This window comes from Ctenocephalides felis, unplaced genomic scaffold, assembly GCF_003426905.1.
Source record: "Ctenocephalides felis isolate EL2017-DRISC unplaced genomic scaffold, ASM342690v1 CF-g0.4_SCAFFOLD_01886, whole genome shotgun sequence".
In the NCBI taxonomy this organism is placed as follows: Eukaryota; Metazoa; Arthropoda; class Insecta; order Siphonaptera; family Pulicidae; genus Ctenocephalides; species Ctenocephalides felis.
The window spans coordinates 94,164,960-94,176,956 of record NW_020538040.1 but is presented as its reverse complement, the minus strand read 5'-3'; the positions used below and the strand labels follow the sequence as shown (position 1 = coordinate 94,176,956).

Below are 11,997 nucleotides of genomic sequence, written 5' to 3'. Positions count from 1 at the left end.
ATCTTATATTAAGTGCATCTTTGTGATGTGGCATAATAACATAAGAGTGAAGTTACATTTTATGATCTGATTCCGCAGCAAATACATAGCGTTTTGACAGTTTTTAGTACCATTTTATATTCAAAACGCTACGTAACATAGCCTTGCCATAACATTGGCATGCATTGCGGTAGAATCGGTCCCTTAGAAATGAAAATATATTAACACTTAACGCACCAGTGCCACCTTACCCGCGACATTGTTAATATTCTAAAATAATCGATTACCCCCATACAAGCTACCCAGAAGAATTTTGAGCTTTTCTTTCTGTAATTTTCACTATGAGCACAATGCAGTTAGAAAATAATTTAAATATTGGTGTACAAGCAATATTGGAGGAATACAATTCTATTCAAATTCAAATTCTCTCGATATGGAAATGATGCACTTAATTTCTTAAAAATCCGTCGAACTACTGGGCATAGTTTTAGATAATGCGCTCATTCGTTGAAGGTTAAAAGATCGAAAAGACATAAAATTTAATATAATATTGCAAAATAAAACTTTTTTCTCGATGCGTAAATAAAATCTCAAGTTAATCAATTTAATGTCATAATTAAAGAAGACATACTATTTGAGGAGGTAGTTGAATATTATTTTAATCAAATATAACTATTTTTTTCAAGGAACAACTCATATCTTTAGATTTACTACCATCCCTATAGGCACTTTTTGACCCTTCCCGCCAACCTATCTCATTCTTTTTAATTTAATGTATTTCTTATGTATTTGAATAGCAATTAGAACTTATTAGTCCTATGAGCTGTTGCGATGATACTTCTTACCTACGTAGCTTTTTAGAAGACAACCCAGGTTTTGGCCTATTCAGTTAGAATGTGCTAAGACCCTGATAAGAATCTAACAAGAATCCATATAGAATAATCCAGTTAGGCCCGGAAATGGGTTTGGTAAAGTTTAATAAAAAAAAGTTAGTACCTAATATAAATCTAACCGGAATTCAGTTAAAATCTATTAAGACTCTGGTTAGAATCTAATGAAGATCCCCCTTGCCCTTCGGGACAGCCAGCAAACAATTTTTGATACGGGGCTTCGCCAATTTACACCAAACCCCTGAGAAAATATTGGAATTCAATTAATACAAATATTTGCAATAACAATTATAAATTAAAAATGGTGCTTGATCCATTATGCAAAATTTAATAGTATTTTATTACAATATTGTAAACGTTTTTTTTCAACGTCTTATCAAATTTAGATATGGATAAAGTTTTAAATTACTCATTCAACACAATATCTGTAGAATTTAACTAATTGTTTCAACGTATTGCGCAATATTTGTATACAATCGATAAAGATAATTCAGCCCAAACTTCGAACTTATTTGAACCATTGTTGGCTTAGTGACACCTCAATCGGATTGTCGGGAATAACCGAAGTGGTTCATGTGAATGAATTCGCGCATACATGCGCGGTGCCCCCAACAAGGTCATCATTTGTTTGTATTCATTGTGTCCAACACTCTTTGAACGGCTAGTATGGAATCCGAAGCGAAAACATCTGATAGCAGCAGTGAAATCAATTTTGTTTGCATGCATTAGGTACAATTAACCCTTTTCACTCGGCTGTGTTCTCTGAGGCACTGGTTAGTTTGTATACACGATGATTCAGTTCGTATTGAAGCGTCGAATAGAATAAAATCCATTCTAGAGAGAAAGAGCAACCGGTGGCCGGCGGGCTTCATGCGGCCCTTTAAATATTTTACTGCGGCCCGCCAAAAGCATTTCTAAAGTAGAAAATTATTTATTTCATCAATTTTTTCTATCAATAAATTAATTATAGTGTATTATTTTCTTATTGCATTATTTTATAAAATACTTACTTTTTTATTAGTATATAATATATAGTATAGATATTAGGGGGCGTCCAATAATCACGAAGGTTTTTAGGAGAAGGGGGGGAGGGGGTTGACAAAAAATCATGAAAAATCACGTGGAGGAGGGAGGGGTCTAGTAAGATATTACGTGTATCTATTTTTACCTCGATTTTCAAAAAAAAATAAAAATTTTGCTTTTATTTCGCAAATTCGAATAATTTGTTCGAAAAATTTTACGTAATATTTGGTCGGGCAGGGAAGGGGTAATTCTAGAGGGGGAGAAAGGGTCAAAAAATACCTAAAAAATCGATCACGTGATTAATGGACGCTCCCTTACATATATTACGCTTTGTACATTTTTAATGAGTTCGGCTTACCATAAAATTTTAAAAATTAAATGCGGACCGTATGTTAAAAAGAATGCTCATTCTTAAAATAAACCTATGCACAATATTTTCTATATAATATTCAATATTTTCACAATATCTTTTACACTTGTTCATTATAATCTTTTGTTTTTCTAAAAAAGGTACGGAGAATTAGTGAAGTAAAGCAAAAAAAGACAGAACCATATAAAAAACGATATTATTAGTAGTAGTATTCGTAGTATTACATTTTACTACGAAATGATAAAAAAAACTGTCACGGCGCTCAGTAATTTTGACGACAGTGGTTTTCTTCTGCATGATAATTAAAATTTATGATTTCTATTGTTAAAGTGACTGAAATGAGTCATTTTGATTGAAAATCATTTTCCGTTTTTCTTCATTTTTAGTTGATTGAGCCTCAATTTTGACTTTAGATCCGTGTTCAGTTGTAAAAACTATATTAGAAAAAATATATTGCATACCCAATACAAGCAACTTGTTTTGTGGACCTGTGAAATTGATAAACGTATCCCCATGTCCTAGTGATTTAGACTCTAAGCTAAGGTTTAGGTTCGATACCCGCCTCGATCAAGCAGTAGTGACATCGATTTTCATTTCAAGTTATAGATAACAATAATGAAAACAAGAACAAAAATATTTAGAGGAAACATCGACATAATATTCAAAATGATTTTATTCATCATAGGATACATATACCTAGTTATTGTATGAGAAATTTTTCATAATATAATATATAATCTAAAATGCAACGCTAAATTAAACAAACTCTCACACTCTCATCTTGCCATTCATCATGCAAATTGATCCCTCGGGAAAATTTACATACAAACTTTAGCGAACACCATAACGGAACTTCCGCACAAATATCAGTTTGATCTCACAAAGCAAACTTTCTTTCTTATCCAGTATCAAATTTGGTCGATAATTTCAGCTCATTGTCTTAGATCAGCATTCGGTTAGCTCGTTGCGCGTTCGAAATGGAACGATCAAAGCCATTAGTTATTAAAAAGAAGACACCAATTAAAACATTGAGTATTATTACATGCTGTATATCTAGTACAATTTACTGAATCAATATTATTCCTGTATTAATCCATCACATCGATTAAATAATTTAATGAATATGTTATAACATGTACATTTATTGCACACAGCTGCGGCAAATATTTAGATATGTTTAATAATAAGTTTATTGATACAGTAAGTGCGGAAAAGAATAAAGTCGAACGTCAAATTAATGAAGTTTACATTACAACAGCTTTATGCAATAAATTAATAATTAATAGACAAATACTAAATATCATAGCTAAATATATATAATCTTAAAATATATAGATAAGTTAAGGATAAAAATGTTAAAAATTAACTAGACATGTCCTATTAAAATTTTGTAATAAAATATTTTTTATTTAACGATCTTAATAGCATAGTTTCATTTCAAATACATAATATATTTGCATTCAATAATTAAGCACATCAATAAATGATTTACTTAAACGAATTTAATAAAGTGGATAAGTTCCAAGAGTTATATAAGACGTTTATATCGTTAAAACATTTATTAGGCATCTAATAAAAAAAAATATTGAATCACTTTTTCAACCCGTACAAAACTACAGTCAAATTCTGCCTTATGTTCCACACTTTAAAGAAAATTGTAAGATTATATACCTAATAAAATAGACATGGAAAAATAGATGTTTTGAATGTTAAGACTTATCATTTGATACGTTTTGTGTAAGTGACTTGATACTATTAATCTTATAGCTGCTATGGAAATAATATATAATATAATATCAACATTTTTTTTGAAAAAATATCAAAACTTTGATAATTTATGTATTCAGTCACTTAGAGTATACTACTGTAAAAACGTTATTAAAATAAAATCTGTCAATCTAAGTACTAATTTTATGATAATATATTTTAGTCTTGATTGTTCGCTTTTCTTGACAGCTCAGGCGAACTTTGAACCTGAGGCATCGACATCACCATAGGTTTTCTTAGAACATGAGGTTTTACTTTCAACTGAGGTTTGAAAGTGGAACTTACGGACATCGCGCTGCCACCAGTCAAGTGCAAGTCAGCAAATTTGTTCACAAATTTCTGCGTGTTGTGCGGAGGTACAGGACTTATCTTGCCTTCCAAACTTCTACTTGGATCTTCGCAAGTCAACACGGCAACCGGTTTCACTTCTGCCCTCGGTTTCTCTAGAGTTTTCGTATTCTTTTTTAAAGTGCATTGATTTTGTTTTGCAAATCGTTCAGCCGCCGTGCTCATGTCAGGACTTTCTAGAATCTTGACGGTGCAAATGCTGGTCGTATCTTCCTCGCTAGACGAGTGATCGCTTAAGGATCCGGTGGAAGCGCTGAGCGTCTTCTTATTGTTGTCTTTAGGACTAGTAGTGCCTGTTAGCGGTAAATCCATTACCAAATCAGGAGCCGTGCGTTTTGGTCCCCAAGATTCGGCGTGACGTATTGGGAATGTCTTGTTCAAACCGTGAGAAGATTGTGAACTTGCACGCATTTGCCAAAGCTCTCGATTCTGATTGAAGCTGACGTTGTTCTCATCGATTTCAGCAATAAGACGAGCATCGCTGATGCTCTGAGATTTCGTATGGGTTTTTCTTCTCATCTCTACAGTAGCGTCATCCAGATCGCCAGGATCGCTTGTTGTAGGGGATGGAGATGTAATGCCATTATCATTTCCCGCGTCAACAACATCTGAGCTACTGACGCAGCCGTTCTCGCGGGTTTCTATTTCCACAACTAACGTCGATTCCATGTTCGTTTTATCCACTATTGCTGAATGATTCGGTTTGTGGGGCTCCGCGTAAATTGGAGGCGGCTTTTGATCTATACACTTGGGTTTATCGAGATCTTCAGAATTCGTGCTTGGTAGACTTTTCCGAATTTGTAATCGTGGCGATCCGAGTGATGATTTCTGCAAATAAATCAATGTTATAATAATTTCTAAACTTGAATTCAGTGTAGTGCGATTGTTAAACCACTACCTTGTGCTGGATATTAGCATTATTATTTTGATACACAGTGTGTAAAAATGTGATTTTAATAATAGTAGATGCAAGTGTTAAAACATTAAATGAAGATTTGTATTTGGGATTGGATATAGACACATGTCATTTTGATAAATATGATACATCAAAAAATATATAAAATAAATTTCGATATAATTTTACCATTACATTTTAACATTCACAACTAAATAGAAATAAATCAAATTATAGCTCTTTCTCGCATACAAAATAACAACTATTTTTTATATAATATGCACAAATATAATAATATGGTCATTAAACCTTCAAAATTCATACATATTGTATATGAAAGTGATTTAGCTAACAAATATTGCAAAAAAATAAAAACAAATACTCAATGCATACATTGAAAGGCAAATTTGATTAATGTTTCTTAACCAAAAGTGGCAAAAAAAACCTCAAATATACATCTTAAATTACAACTATATATATATATATATATATATATATATATATATATGCGTATCTGTTAGTCGGAGGTATGGAACGCTATGTTACATTAACTACACTTTATATAAAAGCTTTTTGGTGGAATTTGTCTTATACATGTACAGTAGAACCTCCTTATTCGCGACTCCTTCAATCGCGTTTTCGCTATTCGCGGCCAAAAAAATTGCGACCGATTTCTTTCTTCGCGGCTAAAAATTTCGTTATTCGCTGATTCCAGTGTATATGAAATCCAATATCCTTTGTAAATGCCGTCTTTTTGACCTATAATTGCGTTGCGTTCGCCGTCCTCTCCGTTATCAGCGTTTTAGATCAAGTAAGCCAACAGGGAATGAATGAATCGTATATGTATGCTTTAACACTTTCCACTCGCGAATTTCGAGATCTATATGAATTTTGCCGCCGGACCGAGCGGCATCCGAAAGTCGAAAGGGTTAACATTGTTCGTTTCTGTGGTAAATGCTGCTTTTTGTCTGAAACCGACTTGGAAGAAATGTTAAATTCACAACCCAATGAAGAAGAGGCTTCAACGTACACTGAAAACATGACATTTAATTTAAAGAGTCTCAGTGAAGGTTTAAAGATGGCAAATGATCTGTGTGATTTTTTTATGAACATTGATCCATCTATGGAGAGAAGTATTCTCTTTAAGAGGCAAATTGCAGATGTGACTGCCGTTTATCAGCCTGAATTGGAGAAACTCTTGAAAACTACCAAGCAACAAAAAATTACAAAGTTTTTCAAATCTTTGCCTATTTCTGAACAAAAATGATCAAAATGTTTAATGTATAATATAATAAATCAAATATATAAAGTAAATAATCTAATGCATTTATAAATATAAATAAAAATATAGTTTTTTATGTATGTACTTTTCATTATTTTGACACCTTGGAACGTATACCCTATAATCCCATATAAAATGCCATCCTGTATTTGCGGATTTTTCATTATTTGCGGATTATTTGTCATCTTGGAACGTATTCCCGTAATCCCATACAAAATGCCATCCTGTATTTGCGGATTCTTTATTCGCGGCATTTTTACAGAACGCATCCCCCACGAATAAGGAGGTTCTACTGTATATAATTCTAACCATGTTATGTGCATGATAGTTCAAATATGTTATAAATATACATTTTAACGTTTATATACTTTATAAAGTCAAGAAACCCATATGATTCAGATTTAAAATATCCATTGGATAAAAATGAACACAGCGTTCTATACTGCGAATTTACAAAATATATAAACATACATATATAATTTAGAAACGTATATTGGTATTGAATATTTATTAACATTAGGTATATACTTAAGCTGCGGTGATATTTATATCAAGCAGTTGTTTGTAAGTAAAGTAAGTAATTAAAAAGTAAGAAAATCAATAACAAACAACGGTAAGTTTCAAGTATCGGAAATATTTACCGCAATTGATCGAAACTACTGCTTGTAAATAGGCACTGGAGCTTCATATATATATATATATATATATATATATATATATATATATATATATATATATATATATATACATACATGTATGTGGATATAAGTGCAAAAGATGTAATAATATAAATACTATGTACATATTTATGACGGAATAAATAAAAAAGTATGATATTAGAATATCCAATTAATAACAATTATATTAATATTTACTCCGCCCCACAAAAAACACTATTGTAAGTTAGTCAATAAGAATCATAATTAGTACTGTTAACGTTTAAGAGAGTGATAGAAGGAGAGCCGAGGACATATGGCATTTAGGCACATCTAATAAATATTTTCTATTAATATTATTATGCATTTTAACAATTGTTAATAATAATTAACACTGCAATAGCGGATGGTTAAGTAAATGTATGGTTTTAGAGTTGACAAACATCTAACATTATATTTCTATGATGAGATGATTTCGAAAAATACATGTGACAATGCTAATGATGCGTATAAGTAAGTAAGAAAATGGTGCAGGATGATAAACATCAGATATTGGTGTTACAATAGATAAGTGAAATGACTATTTTTCCATCCAGGTTCTCACCTTATGGCGTCATTGCGCTGCCTTAACGATAGTGTCCGTCGTATCACTCTCCTATCACAAACAAAACAGAAAACAAAAACAAAACAAATTATGTGAGAAAAACGCATCGAACACTAATTATCGGTTAGGAAGCGGTACTCGGCCATGAATAAAAGCAATTCTCAAATATCTCATTGTCATGATACATATTAAAATAGTTCTGGACCTGATATGCAGCATCACAACTCACAACAGATAGTTAGATGACAATAGAAAATAACATCACTCCTTTTTTAGAATTACAGAATAAATAATATTGATAATAGAGTAAAAAGCCCCCAAAAATACACAATAGAAATAATCCTAATGCTTTTTGAAATATTAGTCGATCATTATAAATAATTTAAATGATAATAAACCAAAATATAAATGACTTGATATATTATCAATTATCATATATAGAGAAAGTAACCAAATACTTTGATTTACCATTTTTCTGATCATCAAAGTATGTTTGCAACAGAATTTTGTTATAACAATAATTTAAATGATAATAAACAAAAATATAAATGACTTGATATATTATCAATTATCATATATAGAGAAAGTAACCAAATACTTTGATTTACCATTTTTCTGATCATCAAAGTATGTTTGCAACAGAATTTTGTTATAACAATAATTTAAATGATAATAAACAAAAATATAAATGACTTGATATATTATCAATTATCATATATAGAGAAAGTAACCAAATACTTTGATTTACCATTTTTCTGATCATCAAAGTATGTTTGCAACAGAATTTTGTTATAACAATTTATTAACCCTTTCGCTATGTCAGTGTTTTCCGAAGAAGTGACACTGCTGTATGGAACAGTGAGCCGCCCTCTAGCACAACTCCGTTCAGTTGTGGCACCAGGCACAACAACATAGTTTAAGAGGGAAGCCTGCTTTAGAGGCTTCAAAAAATATTTAATTGAAACGAAACTTTCAAGTTTTGTTGTTATGTATTTCAACATTCTTCCTATTTTTTTTTTTGAAATATGTGTCATAATATGCCGGGTGCAAGCATTTTGCCGATGCGCCACGAGCGTGCAGGTGTCATTTAGCGGGAAAGATGCAGGTCATAATTTCCATCCGAGACAAAAAAAATATATATTTTCAATAGTATAGATCCTAGTTGAATCCAGAAAAAAATGAGAATATCAGCAATTTTTTGCAATTTGAAAAAAAAAATCATGTTTTTTGATACAAAATTTCACTTTAGATTGTCTAAAAAGTGGGTTAATTATAACCTTTTTTAAGTTTTTTTTTAGGTTCAACTAGAACAGAATTTAATCCTAAATGCAATGAATTTTGTCTCGTTTCGATAGGATGTTTAGGTTTTTTCCTATCTTTCCCACCACTTAGGAAGAATCGAAAACATTCAAAGCCGAGAAATGGCGCGTCGAAGTTTTCGTTTCGCTCGTATACATGCTTGACACTTGCTCAATATTTCTTCTGCAATTCCGAAAATAATTTGAATTTGTTTCTGAAATTTAAGGGATATATTCTTGGCTAGTTTTGGAAGACATTGCAAAGAAAAAAAATCGATTTTTTTAAGCCTCTAAAGCAGGGCCCTCCTTAAGATTTTTCAATCATCATTAACAAAAATGTATTTAAAAATAAAAATGCACTTCCAAAAAGCTAGAAAGTAGAATAACAAATTGGAATTCTTAATTAGAAGCAGGGGTGAAGGCATTAGATGTCGTTTATAGGTGACGCCCATAAACACAGGTAGCCACATGGAGATGTCGCCTATAGGCAACCCTCGTAGCCAAAGGGTTAAACTTGAAAATATGACTAAACGTTCGGATTGGCAAAAGGTAATGAAAGGAAAAAAATGATATAAATGTTTTAGAATGCTTGATGCTTATTCAGATGATTACGAATGTATAGTTACTCTACTCCATATATAATTTTTTCTAATCGAATAATATTTTCCTTTAAATTTAAACAAAAGTAAAAAATGAAAATTACTAAATATTAAATAATACAATTTTTATACGATAGTTGATTGTATAAAATCGGCATATATTCTTTTTATTTCTGATACGCCTTTTATTTCACTTATATTCATAACCGAACCTCAACAATAAAAATACTTACCACGATAAAATATCATTAGTAAGTTTTTGTAAGTCTATTTGATAATTACAAAAAATGTTGTATTGAATAAGCCAACTATATTAATATATTAGAGATTATCACAATATTTTTGCAATAAGTTATATGCTAATCATTATATAAAAATCTAATAAGTATCATGCAAATACTTATTATGGTTAACACAAAACTTATGATCGCTTGCGCTTTTTTGCGCTATGATAATATTGATATTATATTCAATATATCTATAGTAAAACTAAAGTATAAATATATAACTAAAATATGGAAATGAAAAATATGCACGAACAAAATAAATGATAAAAATAAATTACATAAATATTAATAGCTGCGCAGAAATTTACGATATTATGATAAAACAGATTCCTTATTTCTAAAGAATATTGTAGGTTGAAGTATAATGAATTCTATTGACAAAATAGTTCTATATGAATCTAAGGACAATAAACACTTTTTCCTCAATAAGTCATATTCGTAATGAGTCAAAATATTTTGGTCTTTTCATATCCCACAGCAAGAAAACTTAGGTGATTTTATTTTTGTCAACTAAAATTAATTACGAATTAAGACAAGATTATCCTTTTGTATAAAGAATGTATGAATATTACAATTACTTCACTGTGTACTATGTGAAAACCAAAACAAATGGACCAGAATGTTTTTGCAGCAAAAATGAACTGCAGACTATAAATTGTAACAAGCAGAAAAATTACAACATAGATCGAAATGTAGATGAATTTTTAACCAATTTTATCTCGAAAATGAAAAATGTTCGATTGACCGATTCATAATAGTAGAGATTACATACTTTGTGTTCGTAGCAGAAAGTTGTGATTTAGAAGAAAAACAAATTTTTAAAGTTTTTAAATAAAGAAGAACTAATTACCTTCGTTTCTAACACAGCCACATTAAAACTAAACACATGAAACTAAAACATAATACATGCATAACTTTTAAACTAAAATAAATATAAGAGAAACAGGACGTAATAAATCAGATTCATAACGATTAGAAGTTAACATTTACACTATTGGATTAACTAAAATATTATATATATAAGCATACGATTTTATGAAATAAAAACATTAGCTAATTTTATTTATAAAAGTAAAAAAATATAAATAAATATAAGAAGATATGTAACTCAATAATTGCATTATTCAACCATAAAATGATAATCAAACATAATTTTAATTTAATGGTATTAAAAATCACTTGAAAAACAAGGCGTAAAAATGTGAATCTAGCGAAAAAACTATATAAAATAAAGAATTTTATAGTAAAAAATAATGTCAAATTATCGCATAACACATCTTTAAAGAATATCTAAATTATGGTACGTCATATCACTAATGTATATCTAGCATTAAGAATCTACTCCTTCAATATTACATAATCTTTGTTAAATTAGGTACAAAATGTTTATTAAACAAGAACAAATTAAGAATTGATATAATGGTGGTTTAAAGTAAAAAAAATATTTTTAATATAAAATAAAAGTGTGTTCTGATCCAAATACTAATTAAAATTCTTGTGGTGTTACAAGGAGTGAGTAATTAAAAGTGAAAATTTGTATTCAGAAAAATATTCAAGATGAGTGGAATTTTAATTTAAGTCTCCATAAGTCCAAAAAGCTTTGTGAAACGCTATATATATGAATAGATTTTAGCAAACAAGATTAAAAGTATTCACAGAGAAAGTTTTTCGAATAAAGAAACAGTTTCTAGTTACATATTTTATCTTTTACTAAAAAATTTTGTGTAACGGTTTAAAAAAAACAAACAAAAAATTAAATCATTCATTAAAGGCCATTGTGGATACACTGAAAAAACATAAAAACATTTCGGTGACATGTGGCGTTTATTATTTTCACATATGGAGACTTTTTTTAGAGACACAAAAGAAAAGTTTATGAAACCAATTAATTTGAATATTCGAAGATTTTCTATCTTAATTCCTTGGATTTTCATTTATGTGAAATTTAGAAGAAGGTTTACACACTTTTAATAACGTGAATGACCAGTTCTGGCTTTAA

General features: G+C 30.1%; 1 protein-coding gene across 4 annotated transcripts in view; it reads right to left on the bottom strand.

The window, feature by feature from the left end:
* Positions 1-4,034: 4,034 nt before the first annotated feature.
* Positions 4,035-11,997, bottom strand: part of LOC113378816 (SLIT-ROBO Rho GTPase-activating protein 1-like) — a 250,742-nt gene continuing 242,779 nt past the window's right edge. For all 4 annotated transcript variants that reach the window (XM_026619423.1, XM_026619424.1, XM_026619425.1 and 1 more), the window contains one exon: positions 4,035-5,205. In XM_026619423.1, the coding sequence (XP_026475208.1) occupies positions 4,189-5,205 (1,017 nt within the window). In that variant the 3' untranslated portion in view covers positions 4,035-4,188. The remainder of the gene's footprint in view (positions 5,206-11,997) is intronic.